Source organism: Hypanus sabinus, chromosome 8, assembly GCF_030144855.1.
Source record: "Hypanus sabinus isolate sHypSab1 chromosome 8, sHypSab1.hap1, whole genome shotgun sequence".
Lineage (NCBI taxonomy): Eukaryota > Metazoa > Chordata > Chondrichthyes > Myliobatiformes > Dasyatidae > Hypanus > Hypanus sabinus.
The window spans coordinates 12,621,169-12,644,034 of NC_082713.1; the positions used below are offsets into that span (position 1 = coordinate 12,621,169).

Below are 22,866 nucleotides of genomic sequence, written 5' to 3' on the forward strand. Positions count from 1 at the left end.
ATGGATAACACCTTCTTGAGGTATCATCTTTTGATTATGTCCTTGTCTGTATTATCTTGCCACTCCATTGTCTTCCAAATGAAGATAGAGAAGGAGCATCCAATTGTAAACACTTCTGGACCTGTAACATCTCTGGATCTGAAACTAATGCAAACTACCCTACAGTTCACTGAGATAAACTGTTGTTACATTAACCCCTAGAGTCAGGTTTAGCATCACACATATGTCATTAAATTTGTTGTTTTGTGGTAACAGTACACTGCAATACATAATAAAAACAATAAATTACAATAACATATGTATCTGGGTGACAATCGAATGCTATTCAGTATTGTTAAAAGTGTACTTGGGCATTCATTCAGGTAATGCTAGAATAGGTGTCTCTGCCTTTAAGTGGAGATGGTGATGTCATTACGCACGCGCGGGACAGTGGGGAGACCATTTTGCTTTCGGCCACCGAAGCTGTTGGGGCTTCGGAGTCAAGTTCCCCCAGAGGCATGGTGAGGAAAGATTTTCACGAGTAAGGAACTCGACGCTGGATAGAGTGGCTTGCAAAGTTCCTTACCAGCCAAGCAGAATTGCCACTACTGTATTAGTACCATATTAGTACTATATTAGTTTTGTGTGATTTTCTTTGTATTTTTATACTGCATATGCAATTATTGGACACACAGGTGTGTGGATCAAACGTTAAACAGAGATTGTAAAGGCAGGACCTGATTGTAAAGTTCATTTGTTTTGTTTTAAGACCCTCTTCTGGCACTTAAACATCTAAAACAGATAAAGGAATTAAAACCTGAAAAAGTTGTTGTCTTGAGTGTGTACTTTTCCCCCAGGATACAACACATATGTAAATAATTAGTGCAAAAACTGTAAAAAGTTGAGATAGTGTACATGGGTTCATTATCCATTCAGAGAAGAAGCTGTCCCAAAAACATTGATGTGTGGGTCTTCAGGCTCCTGTACTTCCTCCTTGACGGTAGCAATGAGAAAAGGGCATGTCCTGAAAGGTGGGGATCCTTCATGATGGATGTCACCTTTCTGAGGCATCACCTTTTGAAGATGTTCTCGCTGCTGAGGAGGCTTGTGCCCATGATGGAGCTGGCTGAGTTTACAACTTTCTGCAGCTTTTCCCAATCCTATCGGTAACCCCTCCATACCAGACGGCGATGCAACCAGTGAGAGTGCTCTCCATAGTACCTCAGCAGAAGTTTGCAAGGGTCTTGGTGACATACTAAGTCTCTTCAAACACCTAATGAAATCTAGCTGCTGTCGTGCCTTCTTTGTAATTGCATCAATAAGATCACTTGCAAAGCAAGCCCGTCAACAAAGCCTGTTCTCAGTTCTGCCAGCCAACAGTAAAAATCATGTTATGCAATTGTTTGACATTCAATAAACATGAAAATTATTAGCGAATATAATCAAAGATCCCTCCCACCCGAGTCATTCTCTCTACCCCACCCTGGCCCTTTGGTCAAAAGATACAGAAGCTTGAGAACATGTACTCCAGACTCAAGAACAGCTTCCATCCTATAGTTATGAGACCCTTGACAGGGACCTCTTAAATATAAAGATGAATTTGTGATCTCTCAATCTGCCTCATCCAGTTTAAGGTGCCACTTGTGAATCACAGTGACTTTTCTGGCTGGTAGCTAACAAAACAAGGGAAAGTACTTCATTAATCATCCTTTTTCTGGCAAATGATCATCACAAGTAATAATCTGACCTGCTGAAGGGTTTTGGCCCAAATGTCAAGTGCACTCTTTTCCACTGATGCTGCCTGGCCTGCTGAGTTCCTCCAGCATTTTGTGTGTGCTGCTCGGATTTCCAACATCTGCATATTTTCTCTTGCAAGTAATAGTCTGTCACTTCCCTTCGGACTTGGAGACAATCCAATGTGGCAGAACCGAGGCTAGGCAAGACGGCGGGAAAAACCCAAGACTCGATTGATTTAAGCGCCGTACTGAATTGGAAAGTTTGGGTACAAGCCAAATCGAGGCAGCGGGGTCGAGGCCCCAGAGCATAGCAAAGCAAACCAACTGATTCCTGGACCTGATCAAAAATGTCCAGAGGTCGGGCCCAAGGCGAGGGATGAGCCGGTTCAGATCACTGCTCCATGAATTTTACTCAGCTCTGTGCTGAACTAAGGGTCTTTGGACAAGGTTGTATAATGTATATCTGGATTTTAGAAATGTTCTTTTAAAAATTACTTTGGATCTTGATGTGGTAGATTGGGTTTTATTTGTCTTCCCACACTGAGCTTTTTCTATAACTGCAACACTATATTCCACATTCTGTCTTCCCTTTGTTTTGCTTCAGAGTACTTATGCATTAAATGACATGTCTGCATGGTACATGAACTAATGCTTTTCACAGTACAGTGAAGGGACAGGCCCTTCAGCCCACAATACTGTAGTAAACCAATTAAATTAGTAACCAAATGGTAAACTCTTCTACCTACACTATATCCATATCCTTAAATTTCCCTCACATTCATGTGCCTATCTATACTTCTCTTAAAGGTCCCTAATAATATCTGCCTCCACCACGCCAGACGTCATAAGTGACAATAATTAACCCATTATCAACTAGGAGCTATCCACAACTCGATAATCCCAATTGAAAAGAAAGGGGGGGGGGGGTTCTCAATTCCTGTAACAAGTCCAGCCTGGCCCATGACCCAAGAGCTGGTACCGTACACACTAACAAGACAAGCAACTCACCTCCATGTGTCCAGTAACAGAAGATCTGGAGGATCTGGCATTGTGAATTTGTCAGTGTGTCCCAGACCTTGCTTTTGACAATAATCCTGTACAAGTCCTTGACTTAATGGTGTTGGCAAAGACAAGTGTTCCATTTGTAACCAACAAAGTTGTCAACAAATCAGAGTTCAATACAATTAATTACCTGTTTTTCATTTATTTATATTGGATAATTAGTCATCGAAAGTCATACCAAGGAACAGTAGTAACGGGAGAGTCAGTAACAAAATCTCTTCACCCAAAGAGTGAGGTGAGTGTGGAACTCACTCCTCCCCATGAGCTGCTGTAGGGGGTGCTTCGGTAGTGTAGCAGTTAGCATGACCCTATTGCAACTTGGAGCGTTGGACTTTGGATTGTATTTCTGGCATCCTCTGCAAGTGAGTCCCCATTCTTCCTGTGTGTGCATGGGTTTTGACTTGATGCTCCAGTTTCCTCCCACAATATACCAAAGAGGCACCAGTTAGTAAGTTAATTAGCCATTGTAATTGTCCCATGATTAGGCTAGGGTTAAATTGGTGGTTTGCTGAGTTGCATGTCTCGAAGGGTCAGAAGGGCCTGTTCCACGCCGTATGTCTAAACAAGTAAATAAATAAACAAACAACAGGGACTCTGTCAAAGGATTAGTTCAACCCTTCTCCAATCATGTGACACCCCCAAACTGCTGGAGGAGCTCAGCAGGTCAGTCAACTTCTATGAAAATGAACAATCGACGTTTCAGACTGAGACCCTTCTTCAGGACTGGAAAGGAAGGGGGAAAACGCCAGAATGGAAAGGTGGGGGGAGGGGAAGGATGATAACTTGAAGGTGATAGGTGAAGCGAGGTGGGTAGGAAGGGTAAGGGACAGGAGAGGAAGGAATCTGTTAGGAGAGGAGTGTAGACCATTGGAGAAAGGGAAGGAAAAGGAGTATTAGGGGTTGGACAAGCAGGTCAGAAGAGATTAGAGGCCAGGATGCGGAATAGAAGAATAGGGAAGGGAATTTTCTTTCTTACCGGAAGAAGAAGTCGATATTCAAGCCATCTGGTTGGAGGCTACGCAGATGGAATGTAAAGTGTTGCTTCTCCACCCTGAGGGCTGCCTCATCTTAACACAAGAGGAGGCCATGAATCGATATGTCGGAATGGGAATGGGATTTGGAATTTAAATGTTTGACCACCAGGAAGTTCCATTTTTGGCAGATGGAGCTGAAATGTTCAATGAAGCAGTCCCGCAATTTGCGATGGGTCTCACCAGTGCAGGAGAGGCTGCACTGGGAGCACTGGATACAACAGATGGCCCCTGCAGATCCGTAGATGAAGTGTTGCCTCACCTAGAAGTGCTGTTTGGGGCCCTGAATGGAGGCAAGGGACGAGATGAATGGGCAGGTGTAGCACTTTAGCCGCTGGCTGGGAGGGCCAAATGGACAAGGAAACCATGGAGGGCGAGATCCCCACAGAAAGCGGAGATTTGGGGGTGGTGGTAAAGATGTGTTTGGTGGTAGTATCCCTTTGGAAATGGCTGGAGTTGCAGAGAATGATGTGTTGGATATGCTGTCTCTTGGGCTGGTAGGTAGGGACAAGTGCACAGTTGGAAAGAATGAAAGGGTTAACATATGAAGAGCATTTTATAGCTCTGGTCCTGTCATTGCTGGACTTTAGAAGAATGGGGGAGGGGGGGAATCAAAGCAAAATCTATTGAATAGTTAAAGACTTAGATAGAGTGGATATGGACAGGATGTTCCCTATGGTGGGGCAGTCTAGGATCAGAGGACACAGCCTCAGAATTGAAGAACAGCCCTTTAGAAAAGAGATGAGGAGGAATTTCTTTCACCAGATGGTGGTGAATCTGTGGAATTGATTGCCACAGGCAGCTGTGGAGGCCAAGTCACTGGGTATGTTTAAAGAGGAGGTTGATTGGTTCTTGAATAGTAAGGACTTCAAAAGCTACGGGAAGAAGGCAGGGCAATAGAGTTGAGTGGGATAATAAATCAGCCATGATGGAATGGCAGAACAGATTTGATGGGCCAAATGACCTAATTCTGATTCTGTGTCTTCTGGTCTTTTGGAAAGAAAAAGAATTGTATTTGTATCACTTTCTTCCTGATTCCGAATATCCAAAAGCACTTTGCAGTCAAATCAGTGTCTCTTGAAATGTTCAAGGTTCAAAGTAAATTTATTATCAAAATACATACTGTATATATTACCATCTACTATCTTGAGATTCATTTTCTTGCATGTATTTACAGGAAATACAATAAAATCTATGAAAAACCATGCATAAACAAAGACTGACAAGCAAGTAATGTGCTGAAGGAGACAAACTGTGCAAATAACAATGTGATACTGTGGACATGATTTGCGGAGTAGACTCAGGGCCAAGCAGCTTATGGCTCCTATGTCTTATGGTCTAAGATAATACTGAGAACATAAGTTGCTGAAAGCATGAGAAGATGTGGGAAGTGCAGTAAACAATTTGTGCAAAGCAAGATTCCACAGTTGGTAACATGATAATGGCTCACTGGATAACCTGCTTCATCAGCAATGGAGTGAAGGTGGATTAGGGGTCAGGACTTTGGGAATAACTCCCTGCCTTTCTTTGAAATGGAGACATGGATCCACTACACTCTTGTGGTCACACCCTCATTTAGCATCCAGAAGGTAGAACCCATATTTTGCAGCACAGCATCCTGGATTTTTGAGTCTGAGCTGGGCTAGTAATAGGGATATTCTTTGGATAAATGATGGCCTTTCATCATCACCATTATCATTATGTTCTGTGTCATATGACATTGTCTTGACCATGAAAGTTCTTGGCAACCAGAAATGGTTTGCCTTTGCCTCCTCCTGGGCAGTGTCTTTACAAGATGGGTGACCCTAGCCATTATCAATACTCTTCAAAGATTGTCTGCCTGGTGTCTGTTGCTGCATAACCAGGACTTGTAATATGCACCAGCTGCTCTTACGATTATCCATCACCTGCCCCCATTACTTCATGTGATCTGATTGGAGTGGGCGGGTGGGGTGCTAAGCAGGTTCTACACCTTTCCCAAGGGTGACCTGCAGGCTAGCAGAGGGAAGGAGCACCTTACACTTGCTTTGGTAGAAACATATCTCCACCTGCCACCCTAGATTATGTAAAATGTCATGCATTTTTAGACAATCTTGTGCTCAAGATCATATAGGTTTTAGGATAGTTAAGAAGGTCCATAGAACCATAGAACATTACAGCACAGTACAGGCCCTTCAGCCCTCCATGTTGTGCCAACCCATATAATCCTTTAAAAAAAAGTACTAAACCCACACTGCCCCATGACCCTCTTTTTATTTTTCTTTCATCCATGTGCCTGTCCAAGAGGCTCTTAAATACCCCTAATGTTTTAGCCTCCACCACCATCCCTGGCAAGTCATTCCAGGCACTCACAACCCTCTGTATAAAAAACTTACCCCGGATGTCTCCCCTAAACTTCCCTCCCTTAACTTTGTACATACGCCCTCTGGTGTTTACTGTTGGTGCCCTGGGAAACAGGTACTGACTATCCACCCTATCTATGCCTCTCATAATCTTGTAGATGTCTATCAAGTCCGTTGAATGTTGGCCTTCATTAGTCGGGGATTCGTTTCAAAAGGCCTGAGGTAATGTTGCAGCTCTGTGATATCCTGGTTAAACCACTCTTGGAGTGTTGTGTTCAGTTCTGGTCCCCTCATTAGAGGAAGGGTGTGGAAGCTTTAGAGAGGGTGCAGGAGAGATTTACTAGGGTGCTGCCTGATCTAGAGCCCATATATTATGAAGATAGGTTGATTGACATAGGGCTTTTCTCTTTGGATGAAAGAGGATGAGAGCTGTTTTGATTGAGATTTACAGGGTGGCATAGGCACCCAGAGTCTTTTTCCCAGGCAGAAATGGCTATCACAGGGGGCACAATTTTAAGGTGATTGGAAGAAGGTATATGGAGATGCAGGGGGTATGTTTTTTATTACACAGAGACTATGTGGAGCACCTTGGCATGGGTGATGGTAGAGCAAATACATGAGGGGCACTTAGGAAATGTAGGCACGTGGATGACAGAAAAATGGAGTGTTATGTAGGAGGGAGAGGTTAGATTGATCTTAGAGGAAGTTAAAATCTCGGCACAACATCCTGGGATGAAGGGCTGTAATGTTCTATGTTCCAACCTGTCAGTCCTAAGTATCAAGCACACATTTTTATTCTAACAATTCTATTCTCCCATCAACTCCTCCCAGCTCTACCACTCACTTGTACACCAGGAGCAATTTACAGCAGCATATTAATCAACCAACCTTGGAGTATTTATTTTGGGAAGTGGGAAGAAACAGGAGCAATCAGAGGAAAACCACAGAGTCACAGAGAGAGCATGCAAACTCCACACAGGAAGCCATAGACATCAGGATAGAGCAGGGGCCACTGGATCTGTGAGGCAGCGACTCCGGTAGCTGTACCACTGTGATATTTAAGAAAAGGATTTTATTAGGATCATGTTTCCAAACATTAAGTATGCCTTTGAACTGTGACCCTGACACACTACATCAAAGGGTTGGAATTTGACCTGCTGTCCCGCCAGTATTTACCTTTATTTCCTGTGATGTGTTGTACCATTGCATGTTTTACATTTTAAGTCAGTTGGCCTCTAAATACTGAAGCTCTAAATTATTGAAAAAGTTGCAACAAATGTTTGTATTTCTTGTATTCCCTTCTCATGGACTGTTTGTCCCACTCCCGTTAGGGAGGAGGCCATGTAGCATCCATACCAGGACCACCAGACTCAAAAACAATTACCTTCCCTAAGCAGTGGGGCTGATTAACATATTTTAGTATTACTTTATGGACATACAATCAAACTATGTATATAAGCTATGTATTTATACTTATTGTGTTTTTCTTATTATTGTGTTCCTTAACTTGTGTTTTTTGTGCTGCATCAGATCCAGAGTAACAATTATTTCGTTCTCCTTTACACTTGTGTCCTGGAAATGACATTAAACGATCTAGAATCTTGAATCTTCTCTAGCTAATGTTTTTGTTTGTACTTGCAGGCAGAAAAAGCCAAGATTCGACCCATTCCTGTGAAGTAAGTTTGCTTTTACATGGCTGTATTCCTTATTGGTGATTGATAAATGAAATAGTTGTGTTGGTGGGAAGGAGGAGGAGAATATTTATGTTTCTTAAGCTACTCAGGTAAGGGATTATACCAGCATGACTTTGCAATCTTCCCATTGCTGCCCAGAGGGCAAATGTTTCATGCTAATCATAAATTAGTCAATTCAATTCAGTGCAATTTGTGCTATGTTTCATGTCAAACTGTATCAGCACATTTACCTACTTCAACCTGGTTCTGTTGCTCTCCTTAAGTGAGCTGTAATGAATATAAACATAATCATCTTCCAGGCCCCCATAAATAAACACACAAGTAGTTCAGCTGATACATGGGCTCAGCACTAATGCGACAAGACATTACATATCCTGGAGATTGATCCAGTCCTTTTGGCAGTGATAGCCTAACGCTTACTTAATCTTGTTGTGGGACACTATCTCCCTTATTGTGATAAGAGCAGGATTGTTGCTTCTATTTATATATTATATTTCTTACCTAAGGCATAGTGGTGCGAGCACTCGAGTCGAGTGTGATGTTCTCCTTAGGTGGGTCCTCACGTGGACGTAGAGGCTGATCTGGGATCACCATACTCCAGTGCAGAGTACACACGAGTATTCGGAGAATAATGCTCCTTAATGGAGAATGCCTGTCATTGACTTTGTTTAACTTGGGGAGGCTGATGCATGGGCAGCCACCACATGGCCCTTGACAGATCAAGGTTAGGTCCAGTGGCATGGAGTGAAGTGACTGGGGACGCTTCACTGCGGTTATGATCATCTTCTGCCACGTCTGCCACTGAGGTCTAGGTTGGACTGCTCTCTGACTGGAACATCCCCACTGACCTTACCGCCATGGATGACCCTACCAGGAGCTAATCTCCAGATGGATAATCTCCACCTGTCGTTAATCTCAGGACCTCACAAACCTTCCCAACGCAACAAAGTGGCGATCCTCAGAGGAGATGGCATAGGAGGAGGCGAGTCAGCCCATTTTCTGTAGTAGCTCTCAGAACCATTTCCCAATGATTTCTGCAGACGCTCACTATCCAGAGCAACACGCACAAGGTGCTGGAGGAATTCCGCAATGATCTGTTTTCTCTCACCTGTTCACGAACTCTAACAGATTGCCCGTACATCCACCTCCATAAGAGTTAATTTACACTGGCCAGTGGCCAGTCGTTAGTTTATCAGCACGGCTTTGGGGTGTGGGAGGAAACGACAGCACGTGGGGAGTTGTAGGTTGGAGGTACAAATGCCACTCAGATTATGCTCAACCAGCAGCACTAACCGCTGCACCGCCATAGATGGCTGAGATGCAGATCGAAGCCAAACGCCGATCAAAGTTCGGAGGTCCGTTTTGAAGCCAGGAAGTCATTTGCAGGTCTGATCCAAATCCTCAAAGTCCATCGGAGATCTGGATCGAAGCCTGAAAGTCTATTGAAGATCTGAATCAAAGCCCAAAAGGTATTTAAAGGACCGGATCAAAACCGAAAGTCATTTGGAGATCTGAATCGAAGCCCAAAGGTCATTTTGAGGTCCAGATTGAAGCCTGAAGGTTGATAAGAAGTCCAGTCAAATCCTGACAGCCAGAGCCTGAGCCTGCAAATCTCAGTCTGCTGACGAAGTTGGAACCAGTGTGTGCAAATCCACGAGTCCCCTGGAGGCTGGAGGCCTAAGGTGGCCTGTTAATATGCGTTGATTGGGGGAGAAGAGGAACCTAGTTTGTCTTGCTGTAGCCGCTTTTTTGCTTGGTATCTTCTGTTTTGTTGTGTTCAGTGTTGTTCCGCCAACCATTGTGGGCATGCTGTGTTGGCTATGGAATGAATCAGATAAAAAGATTTAGAAAGAAAGAAAGGAATGAATCAGAAACAGATTTAATGTCACCAGCTTATGTTGTACTGTGGCAATGTATAATTAGAAAACTATAAATTACGATTAGAAATATATGTACTAAAATTAAATAAGTAGTGCAAAAAGAAACCAAAAAAAAGAGATAAAGATAGTGAGATAATGTACATGGGATCATTGTCCATTCAGAAATCTGATGGGGCGGAGGGGAAGGGAAGCAATGGTGAGTGTGTGGCTTCTGGCTCCTGCACCTCCTCCTTGATGGTAGCAATGCGAAGAGAGTGACTCTTGTGGGCTGCCCCCAGCACATCCTTAGGTGTGTTGTTTTTTTAACACAAACCACACATTTCCATGTAAATTTTGATGGACATGTGATAAAAGAGCCTGAATGAAGGTAAAAATATTTATTGTCAGTAGTTACCATTGAACTTGTGCAAGGACACTGACCTTCTGTAAGTCTTGCTTTCAAACGTGCAACTGTACTGAATGGAGTCTGGGAACAAACAATGCCCAAGGGGGCTTGAAAAATTCAACTCAGAGAAGTTGCTTCCCCAGATGGGCAACCTGGAATTAAGGCGCACTATTTCAGAATAATTCAAGGTGGAGATGTGTAGGAACTTCTTTTCTCAGAAGGTCCTTGAAATCAGAATCAGGTTTAATATCATTAGCATATGTCATGAAATTTGTTGTTATGTGATAGAAATATATAGCAATGCATAATGATAAGAAACTGCAAATTACAATAAGTATATATACTGTATATTTAAAAAGTTATATTAAATAAGTAGTGCAAAAAGAGAAAAAAATGTAGTGAGGTAATGTTCATGGGTGCAATGTCCATTCAGAAATCTGATGGCGGAAGGGAAGAAGCTACTCCTGAATCGTTGAATGTACAGTACATCGTCAGGCCCCTGTACTTCCTCCCTGACGGTAATGAGAAGAGGGATTATCCTGGGTGATGGAAGTCCTTAATGATGGATGCCACCTTTTTGAGGCATCACTCCTTCATGATGTCCTGGTTGCTAATGTCCTTTAGAGGATGTTGCAGGGGTTTGAGGACCTGAATTAAAGGGGAAGGTTGAATAGGTTAGGACTTTATTTATTGGAGCATAGGAGAATGAGGAGAGATTTGATAAAGACATACAAAATTAAGAGGGATATAGATAGAGTTAATGCAAGCAGACTTTTTCCAGTGATGCTGGATGAGACTAGAACTAGATTCAAGATTCAAGATTCAAAAACTTTATTGTCATTCCAACCATACATCAGCTCTGCAGGGCAGAATGAGACAGCGTTTCCCAGGGGCAAGTGCAATCATAACATAACAAACACAACAAATAGTAAACACAACAATAAATAGTAAAACACAACAACCACATGTTGGTTAAAATCAAGTTATAAGTGTCCAGTGCAAGTTAAAAGTGTCCAAAACAGAGTCAGGTAGAGCAGCTATTTAGCAGTCTGACTGCCTGTGGGAGGAAGCTGTTTAGTAGCCTTGTGGTTTTAGTTTTGATGCTCCTGTAACGTTTTGCCTGATGGCAGAAGAACAAACAGTTTATGGAGAGGGTGTGAGGGGTCTTTAATGATGTACCGTGTCTTCTGGAGGCATCGACTCTGAAAGAGGTCTTGGACAGAAGGTAGGGAAACCCCCTATCTTCTCTGCTCCCCTAACCACCCTCTGCAAGGCTATTTTGTCAGCAGCACTGCAGCTGGAGTACCAGGTTGTGATGCAAAAGGTCAGCACACTCTCAACCACTCCTCTGTAGAATGTAGTTAAGATGTTAGCAGGTAGTGATGCTTGTTTAAGTTTCCACAGAAATTGCAATCTCTGCTGGGTCTGTTTCATAATTCCACTGGTGTTCCTGGACCAGGTGAGATTGTCCGAGATCTGCACCCCAAGGAACATGATCTTTTCCACTCTCTCCACTGTGGAGCCGCTGATGCTGAGGGGTGTGTGCTCAGGCTGAGACCGTCTGAAATCGATGATCATCTCCTTGGTTTTGGTGACATTAAGCATCAAGTTGTCGTCACTGCACCAGCTCTCTAGGTGTTTGACCTCCTCCCTGTACATTGTTTCATCATTTTTGCTGATGAGCCCCACCACTGTGGTATCATCAGCAAATTTAATGATCAGGTTCCCCTTGAATCTGGCTGCACAGTCATGTGTTAGCAGTGTAAACAGCAATGGGCTAAGCACACAGCCTTGTGGGGATCCAGTGCTCGGTGTGATGGAGTCAGAGATGTTCCTGCCAACACAGACTGACTGTGGTCTCTCTGTCAAGAAATCCAGAATCCAGTGACACATGGCAGTGTTAAGGCCAAGCAGCGACAGTTTCTCCACTAGTCTCTGCGGGATGATGGTATTGAGTGCTGAACTGAAATCAATGTACAGGATTCTAGCATAAGTGTCTTTGTTGTCCAAGTGAGAGAGAACTGTGTGCAGTGTGGTGGATATTGCTTCCTCTGTTGAGCGTTTAGGATGATAAGCAAACTGTAGAGGATCCAGCGATGAGGGGAGGCTGGCTGTGATATGAGGCTTGACAAGCCGTTCAGAACATTTCATCACTAGAGGGAAAAATGTTAAGGCTGAAGGATAAAATATTTAAGTGAAACCTGAAGGGAAATTTCTTCACTCAGAGGTTGGTATGAGTGTGGAACTAGCTGCCGTGAAAGTGGTGGATGCAGGTTTGATTTCTATATTTAAGAGGAATTTGGATAAGTTCACGGATGGAAGGAGTATGAAGGGCTACAGTCCAGGTGCAGGTTGATGGGACTAGCCAAGTTTGGCACAGACTAGATGGGCTGACGGGCTATGTGACCAATTAACTGTGGGATGAAACCAGAGCACTTTTGGTTTTTGCATCATTCAGGGACATTTTGTGTATTTCACATTCTAACCTCCTTTTCTGTAGTTCTGCTGAATTCTCAAATGATATTGCAATGGGCAATGCCCATTCTTACGTCAGGTCTCTTTCTGCCAGTAGCCTTGTTTGAGTGACTTGACTATACATGCCACATACAAGCCTGTCCCGTAGTGCATCAGAAAGTCTATCCAAGGAGACCAAGGAGATGGTGGTGGACTTTAGGAGACCTAGGCCTCATATGAAGCCAGTGATCATTAATGGAGAATGTCTGGAGCAGGTACCTACAAGTATCTGGGAGTGCAGTTAGACGAGAAGCTAGACTGGACTGCCAACACAGATGCCCTGTGCAGGAAAGCACAGAGTCGACTGTACTTCCTCAGAAGGCTGGCGTCATTCAATGTTTGTAGTGAGATGCTGAAGATGTACTATCGGTCAGTTGTGGAGAGCGCCCTCTTTTTTGTGGTGGCGTGCTGGGGAGGCAGCATTAAGAAGAGGGACGCCTCACGTCTTAATAAGCTGGTAAGGAAGGCGGGCTTTGTCGTGGGCACAGAACTGGAGAGTATGACATCGGTGGCAGAGCGGAGGACGCTGAGTAGGCTACGGTCAATCATGGAAAACCCTGAACATCCTCTGCACAGCACCATCCAGACGGAGAAGCAGCTTCAGCGGCAGGTTGCTGTCAATGCAATGCTCCTCAGACAGGATGAAGAGCTCATTACTCCCCAACGCCATTCAGCTCTACAATTCAACCACCAGGGGCAAGACATGTTAAAGTGCCGGGGTTAGGACTGAGCTTAAGTTACCACTCAATGCACTTTAGTAAACTATTTAAGAACTTTTAAAAAGCTATTTATTAATGCTTTTTGGGAGGGTGATTTTAGATGCATATCATATTTATGAGTTAAATACTGTATGTAATTAGTTTTGCTACAATAAGTGTATGGGACACTGGAAAAATGTTGAATTTCCCCTTGGGGATGAATAAAGTATCTATCTATCTATCTATCTATCTATCTATCTCTAATGTCACAGTGTTGGGAAAATTTACGCTGTTCTTCAATGTATTCAGAAAGGCTTTCATCTTTTGACCGGTTCCTTTTGTAAAATCTAAATCTCTCTACAAATACCAGTAGTTTAGGGCTCAAGTGATTTTGTAAACTTGTAACAATTTTGTCAAATGTCTTGCTTGTTGGCTTTGCAGGGGTTATTAGGTTGTGTAAGAGACTGTACGTTCTTAGGCCTATTAAGCTATGAAGTACAAGGGCATCCTTTTGCTCCTCCATGTTGTTCACGTTACAGTACAGTTCAATCCTCTTGATATACGACTTCCTGCCTTCATTACCACCATTTAATTTGTCAACTTCCCCGACTGAAGCCATCGCCATGTTATTTTCACTTTAAATTCAGCGCGTCTTTCACTGTTACTCAGGGGTACTTCAGCTTTCTTGTGCTGTTTAAGTCTCGCTGTTTTGTCCAACAACTGTCGGTGCAGTTTGTGATATTCTCTGACATTCAGTTTCATACTTGTTGCCAATGCACAACTACATATCGATTAAATAAAAGCACAGATGCTGGAGATGGCTTTAACTGGTGTTTAGCCTTGCAGCCAGAGAGAGAGAGGACAATGTGCATGCGTGGACAACAGATCAATACATAGTGTTAAGCCGAGGTGGGGGGGGGTATCATTGCTGAAAAATAAATAGATCCATACATTACAGGTTTCAGTGAGATTCCCCCCTCCCTCTCATTCTTCTGAATTCCAGTGAGTACAGGCCCAGAGCCATCAAATGCTCCTCATATGATTAGCTTTTCAATCCTAGAATCATTTTTATTTATCTCCTTTGTGCCCTCTCCAATGTCAGCACGTCTTTTCTTAGATAAGGGGCCCAAAACTTATCTAAGTAATACTCCAAATGAGGCCTCACCAATGTCTTATAAAGTCTCAGCATTACATCTTTGCTTTCATATTCAAGTGCTCTCAGAGTGAATGCAAACATTGCATTTGCCTTAGAATGGATGACCAGAGAGGTGGCAAATGGAGTTTGATGGGGAGAACCATGAAGCAAGGCATCCTGGGAGCATACTGTCATTGGAAGGGCACTAAAATGTAGAGTTGGACAGAGAGACGTCAGGAATATAATCCAGCAGTTGTAGAAGAATAGGTTAATGATTGATGATTTTGTAATGATAAATCTGTAGAGAATAGGTTACAGTTAAGACATTAATGAGCTATTTGTAGCAAGCCACATTGTCTAACGTGATGCATATCTCATCACTATAAAGAGGAATTTGCGATTCTATGGCAATATAACAGAACAGATACAGAAGAACAGTGGAAGGAAAGTAGTGAGGTATTCTTCATGGATTCAATGTCCATTCAAAAATTGGGTGACAGAGGGGAAGAAGCTTTCTTGAAATGCTGAGTGTGTGCCTTCAGGCTTCTGTACCTCCTTCCTGATGGTAGCAATGGGAAAAGGGCACATCCTGGGTGATGGTGGTCCTTAATGATGGATGCTGCCTTTTTGAATATGTCCACAACTTTCTGTTTTTACTTAAAACAGAAGGTTGTGCAAATTAGCAAGAGTTTCTATAATATAGCAAAACCTCTGTCATCCAGTGATGGAGTGAGTACACTGGGGACATCAGTTCAACCATCATGAGGAAAAGAGAGCTTAGTTAGGAGCAACTTCTGTAGATCATGTTCGGAGAATGGAATGTTTCAAAGTACATTTATTATCAAAGAATACATAAAAGATACAACCTTGAGGTTTGTTTGCTTACAGGGAACCACAAAGCAAGAAACCCAAAAAAACCCAACTTACAATAAAATAAAGTCCAGCACCTGATGCACAGAGAAAGGGGGAGAGACACAAATAATGAAAACAATAGAAGCAAGCAACAACATTCCAAACCAAAATCAGTCCTTAGATCCGAACCCCGGAGCAGCCTGGACTAGGCCCAAGCCTTGGTATCAGTCCATCATATTAGTGGGCCTGGAGGACAGCAGCTGGGACAGTCTTCATAGCTTCAGCGCCATGGAGTGAGCAGTCACCATTGCGGGAGAGTGAATGAAATTGGCTCTTGCCTCTGATCCCACTGCCCTGTCTTTTCAGTATATCATTTAAATTGTCCAAACAGCTTACTGTACCTCGCACTAGAACCCAGGCACTGCCGCGGTGAAAGGCGCTGGGCCTAGTACACACTGCCCAATGATTCGCTACACAGATTTCACTACGCAGCCCACAGCCGATCTCAATTTCTCCAAATCAGTTTGGCACCCAGTGCCATCCAACCTCAAATCCTGGCCACTTCTATGGGCACTGGAACTCCTCTATCTTGACTGCTCCTCCCCGAACGGCTCACTCCAGTTGTGTCGATTCTGCAACCTACCAGCACGGTTCATCCTTGCAATTTGCTTGCTCTGATTCAAATGTTGTTCCACACTGAGAAGTTGTGGGATACGTTAAGGAGCACCGTGGGTGCAGGCCAATGGGGAAGGACTAGAACAGTGTGAATAGCTTGACAAGGCATAACGTACAGACATATTGCACTGACTAGTCTGATTCTATTCCACAAATGTACCTTTAAACCATCCGTGTGAGTCCTGAGTTAGCCAATCAGTGTGGAATCAGTTTAGCTGAGAGACAAAAACTCTTATGACATGCAACTAGGGCTATAATTCCAGCATTATGAAATGTAAATCTAACATTACTGATTTATTAAGTACATAAAGAGTTAATAAAATTTTCCAATAAAGCTTGGCTTGTTCCCAAGGTCGAAGGGTAATTCCTGGGTTATTTAAAACGTTAGGTCCTCATGCAGTTTAAAGCAAATTGATAGTTGACAAGTTACAGAAGAGATGCATTCAACCTCCGAGGCAGGTTCTGTAGAGCCTTAGTGTTTGGGACCTGCTTATTCCTAATTGGCTGCTATTGGCAGTCTGGCAAACCAATGGCATAGCTCCAGTTGACAACTTTAAGCCACACATGAGAGAGAACAAGAAAGCCAATTTATCAAGCTATTGTTTCGTACACTCATCAGAAATGTCAATGTTTCTGGATTAGGAAATCCACTCAAAGAATAAACTTCTGGTTTGCACAGAATTGTTTGGTTCATCAGACATAAATAATTTGTATCTTAAAAATCGTTTCACAGCATCTACACTCAGTGGTCACTTTATTAGAAGCCTCCTGTAACTAATAAAGTGACCACTATGCGTATGTTCATGGTCTTCAACTCTGTAACCCATCCACTTCAAGGTTTAACATACGCATTCAGAGATGCTCTTCTGCACATTGCTGTTGCAACACATGGCTATTTGAGTTACTGTCACCTTTCAACTTCAGCCAGTCTGGTCATTCTCCTCTGACCTCTCTGATTAACAAGGCATTTTTGCCCACAGAACTACCTCTCATTGGATGTTTTTTTGATTGTTTTTTGCAACATTCTCTGTTAGCTCTAGAGACTGTTGTGCATTAAAATCCCAGGAAGTCAGCAGTTTCTGTGATACTCAAATCACCCCATCTGGCACCACAGTCAAAGTCACATATATCACATTTCTTCCCCATTCTGATATTTGCTATGAACAACAACAACTTCTTGACCAAGTCTACATGCCTTTATCCTTTGAGTTGCTCCGATATGATTGGCTGATTCAATTTTTGGATGAATGAGCAGGTATATAGGTGCACCTAATAAAGTGGCCACTGTATAAAGACTTTTCAGATTCATATTCAGATCTTAGAAACTTCAGGTTTTGTCTTCAATATTTGGAAACTTTCCAGATTTGGATTCAAATCTGACTCTGGAAAATTTCCAAAACACTTTACTGCCAATATTTTTTTTTTCTTTTGTGTATTCACTCTTCCAGTGCCAGTTGCAGAGCATCCGATTGATCCATATCAGGATCCCATAATTACCAATGAAATAAATGTCCAGATGGATGAGCAATTGGATCTAAGTTGCTAAGCTGCAGTGGCTGTACTTTGGAAATTCATTTCTGCCGACTTCACTTTCAGAAGTTGTGTATAACCCTCAGTTGCTACAACATATTCATGTCGACAGTAGATTTCCATTTTCAGTGTTGTGGGTGCTGTATGGGATGAATAATTCAAATACAATTTCAAGTTTATTGTCATTCAGCCACCGATATGTATACCACCAAATGAAAAAACTTTCCTTTCGACCAAGGTGCACATTACAGTACATTTAACTCTCATACACACAACACTTAAAATAATCGTATCACAAATAAACTAGCAAATCATGAAGTATATCCCAGTGAGGACTGATTGCTTGTCTCATATCGATGATTACAGTAAACATGAGGGCTTTTAACCAGTGAGTAATGATGTAGATTGTGCTAATGTAACATGGAACAACAAACGAAGCCTAGCAATAGAGACATGGAATGCAGTGGTGATGGACACCGAGTTTCAGAAACTTCAGTAATTATGTTACAATTCTTGTAATGGAAAATGGGATTGACTGTTAACTAAATCAGACTTGCGGATAATTATTTTACTCTGCTATCAAAACCAGTTTTATTGTTAACCCAGTTTCTGTGTAAGCTCATCAGCTCAGAATGTAAAAGCTGTAGCAACTTCGCGCTCAGGTAGATCAGCTTTGACTGCCCTCCTAATCCACACCAGCTTTAATAAATCACCCATTATTTAAAACTACAACACCATGTGGCCTTTCCTTTTGTTCCTATTTGAGAAGCGCTGGAGAATTTTCTTCAGTAACAGGCCCTTCCAGCCCAATGGCAAATTACACCCATGTGACCAATTAACCTACTAACCTGTATCCCTTTGGGGTGTGGGAAGAAACCAGAGTACTCCAAGGATACCCATGTGGTCACGGGGAGAACATACAAACTCCTTACAGGCAGCAGAGGAATTGAGTGGGTACAAAATACCTCAAAATACCTTGTTAATGAGAGAGGTCAGAGGACAATGGCCTGACTGATTCAAGCTGATAAGAAGACAACAATAACTTAAATATCCACACTTTACAACAATGCTGTACAGAAGAGCATCTCTGAATGCACAACACGTCGAACCTTGAAGTGGTTGGACTACAGAAGCAGAAGACCATGAACATAAACTCAGTGGCCATTTTATTAGGTATAGGAAGTACCTAATAAAGTGGCTACTGAGTGTATGCCAGTGATAATAAACCTGATTCTGATTCTGATCCTGTCATTTGTAGGAAACTGAGAGTCCAGTGTCTTGCCGTGGGGATGTTTAATGATGGCTTGTGGTGGGGAGCTGATTGAACAAGGGACTGAAAATCCATCAAACTGCTGAGGAGAGTAATGGGATAAAGAAAAATGTAATTGTATTAGAGTTGTTAAAATGACTAATTCTAATTTCACACTGTCAAATTCCTTGCATGTGTCAAGTAATACATACATTTCTGTTTATTGCTGCAGAAATATGATTAAATATTCCATTAGTGGTTATTCTAACAAGGTATGAAACTAAATCATGCAGTCACTGATTGGAGGAATATATTGTTCTGGGGTCATCCCTGTGTGCAGTCATGTTGTACTTGTCTGCCAGAAAATGTGAGCTCTCAAAATATTGGTGCATTTGAATAAAGGCTGGAAATCCAGGAAACATGGTGCTCCCTTAACATTTCTGGGCAGAGAAAATGGGTGAACACTTCAGGACAGTGACTCTTCGTCAAGCTGGGATTGATCCAAAACTTGAAATGTAAACAAATTACTCTCCTTGCAGATGCTGCCTGACCTGAATGTGGCATCACAGGTAGATAGGGTCGTAAAGAAAGCTTTAAGCACATTGGCCTTCCTAAGTCAAAGTACTGAGTACAGGAGTTGGGATGTTACGTTGAAGCTGCATAAGTAATTAATGAGCCTTAATCTGGAGTATTGCGTGCAGTTCTGGTTACCTACCTAGAGGGAAAATATCAGTTTGATTGAAAGAGTGCAGAGAAAATTTACAAGGATGTTGCTTATAAATTTAGAAGACTGTTGCTGGGACTTGAGGATCTGAGTTTGGTACTTTGGGATCTGAATAGGGTTGGTACTTATTTCCTGGAATGCAGGAGAATGACAGAAGATTTAATAGAGGAGTATACAATTTTGAGTGGTATAGATTGGGTAAATGCCATTAGGTTTTTCCCACTGAGGTTGGTTGAGCCTACAACAGGAGGTCATGGGTTAAGGGTAAAAGGTGAAATATTAAAGGGAACGTAAGGGGAAACTTCTTCACCCAGAGGGTGGTGAGTGTGTGGAGCAAGCTACCAGTGATACGGGTTTGACTTCAGAACAAGAGAAGTTTGGATAAGTACATGGATTGGAGGGGTATGGAGGAATTTGGTCCAAGTACAGATTGATGAGACTAGGTAGAATAATGGTTTGGCCCACACTAGATGGACCAAAGGGCCTACTTCTGTGCTGCAGTGTTCTATGACGCCATGCTGCCTGATCTGCTGAGGATTCACCTACTTTGTTTCTGATTTCCAGTCGTGCCACAGCTCTCATCTACTCTGCTGGGCTGTGCCATTGCCTATCCATCAAAGTAATAACTAAATAAGCCATAGGAGTTTCCTTGTCTGTTGTGAGGAGATGTGCACCAGACTCACTTTGAATCATAACACAGTGACTCTATTTCCGATAAGAGTGGGAATGTTTAAAGATGTGCTGGGCTAGTTTTTATTGCACAGACATAGAGAATGAATCATGGAGCATTAGAGCACAGATACAGGACCTTTGGCTAAATGCATCTATGACCACAATGCCCACCTTCCTGCCTTTGGCCCATCTTGTCTGAGCCCCACCCCTCCACATACCTATTCAAGCGCTTCTTAAACGACGCTATTGTCTCTGCTTCACCCACGTCCTCTGGCTGTTCGTTCCACAAATTAGTTACTTCATCTTCTGGGTGAAAAAGTTGCTCTTCAGGTCCCTTTTAAATCTCTTCCTTAAATGACTGCCCCCCCCCCCCACTAGTTTTGGACTCCCCTGCCCTGTGGAAATGATTGACACCACCGGCCAGATCTATGCCCCTCAGAGTGTTGGGTGCCTGGAATGCCTGTAGGGAGTAGTTATTGAAGCAGATATCATAATGACATTTAAGAGGCCTATTGACGTGGAGAATCACATAGACATTTATGGTCATAGGAACAAATACGTGTACACACAGATGCAATGAGAAGCTTACTTACTGCAGCTTCACCGACACAGAGCACCAGCTACTCAACATTCACAAGAAATACATAAACATAACCTTTACGAGAAAGAACACAATTAGAACAAAAATGAAGTCTATTGTAGTGGAAAGTGACCAAAGTGGACACAGTGTAGTGATTGGGTGTGGTTGAGGCTTCAAGAACTGAGTAGCTGAAGGGAAGTAGCTGGTGGTGAGGGACTTCAGGATTCTGTACCTCCTGTCTGGTGCTAGCAGCAAGATGGTGGCATGGCCCAGATGCTAGTAGTAATGCAAACACTCAAGTTGTGTATGATAAAAAAACACACAATGCTGGCAGAACTCAGCAGGCCGTTATTTATTTCCAGCATCTGCAGATTCACTCAAGTTGAGCACGATGTTGTTCTAATGCATCGGGCCCCAAATTTTTTTTATACCATGGACCAATACCTTGAAGCAAGGGGTGTATGGAACCCAGGTTGGGAACCCCTGGTCAAAGAGGTGGAGGCATTTCCTTACTGGAGGAATGCCTGTGTGTGATTCTGATTAATGTGGAGAGGCTGCTACACAGGTAGCCGCCATTTGTCTTTGACAAATCAGGCTCAGAGTCCACTGGTATGGAGTGCAAAATGAATAGGGTCCCTTCACAGCTGCAAACTTCTTCCGCCTTCACTGTGATGTGTCATCACCTTCTCTACTGTTGAGGTTTTTGTTGGATCGCTCTTTGTCTAGAACCTCCTTCTTGAACTTACTGCCAATGGGTGACCCTACCAGGAACTAAGCACCAGATGGCAAAGCTCTTGGGATCTCTGGAACCGACAAGCCTCTCTGCCACAACAAGTTGACAATCATAGCACAGAAATAGGCCCTTTGGCTCATATAATCCATGCCAAACCATTAATCTGCCTAGTCCTGTCGACCTGCACCCAGACCACTCCCATTCATGCACCCATCCAAATTTCTCTTTAATGTTGAAATTGAACCCACATCCACCACTTCTGCAGGCAGCTTGTTCCACACTCTCACCACCCTCTGAGTGAATATGTTTACCCTCATGTTACCCTTAAACATTTCACCTTTCATCCTTTAACCCGTGACCTCTAGTTCTCGTCTTACCTAACCTCCATGGAAAAAGCTTGCTTGCATTTACTCTATCGATACCCTTCATAATTTTGTATAATCACCTGTCTCTACAGGTCCAACAAATGGTGCAAGGGTGTGTCTTAAACATTTTTTACATGATTGCAAGACCCTGTTAGACATTGATAAAATAAAAAAGTGTAATCTGGTTCATTGGCTGGTCGGTTGGCAGGGGAGCTGCACGGGCTCGGTTATGTGTGGACCAGGCCCTCAGTCCGTGGCATTGCCTGTTGCAGCCCCGCAGGGAGGAAGCACTGGAGGCAGTGTTGGAGAGAAAAGCGGTGTGGTGGGGGCTGGAGCCCCCTGTTGGTATTACTCTCCAGTGTTCGATCCCTGGAAGTCAAGTTGGATTATATGCGTGAGTCAAGCCAATTTGACTTCGTCTACTGAACCAGTGCAAGATGAGGAACTGCTGAGTGCTTCTTCTTGCACAATCTTGAGTGCAGGATAACGTCCTGTGTGCCATCACTCTTCAGGACAGGACACTCAGGGGCTTGTGCTAATATTATTTTTGTGTCTATATATGTTATCATACTGTAACTATATGTGCTGTGCAAAATGCTGGAGGAACGCATCCAGTGAGACAGCATCTGTGGAAATAGACGAATAGTCAATGTTTCATCAAACATTCTCCCTTCCTTTCCATCAGGACTGGAAAGGAAGGGAGAAGACACCAGAATATAAAAGTGGGGGTAGGGGAAGGAGGCAGGTGAAGCCAGGTGGGTAAGTAAGGAAAAGGGCTGGAGAGGAAGGAGTCTGATAGGAGTAGACCAAAGGAGGATGGGAAGGAGGAGGGGACCCAAGAGGTGGTGATAGGCAGGCAAGGAGATGTAAGAGGCCAGAGTGGAGAATAGAAGAAGAGCGGAGGGGAGAGAATGTTTGTTTGTGGAAGGATAAATTGATATTCATGCCATCAGGGCTGGAGGCTATCCAGATGGAACATAAGCTGTGACTACTCCACCCAGAGGTGGCCTCTTGGTGGTACAAGAGGAGG

At 43.1% G+C, this 22,866-nt stretch overlaps 1 protein-coding gene across 6 annotated transcripts in view; it reads left to right on the plus strand.

Moving 5' to 3' along the window:
- The window catches only part of aff2 (AF4/FMR2 family, member 2), a 690,205-nt gene that overhangs the window by 526,114 nt on the left and 141,225 nt on the right, over nucleotides 1–22,866 (plus strand). For all 6 annotated transcript variants that reach the window (XM_059976692.1, XM_059976694.1, XM_059976693.1 and 3 more), the window contains one exon: nucleotides 7,792–7,826. In XM_059976692.1, the coding sequence (XP_059832675.1) occupies nucleotides 7,792–7,826 (35 nt within the window). The remainder of the gene's footprint in view (nucleotides 1–7,791; nucleotides 7,827–22,866) is intronic.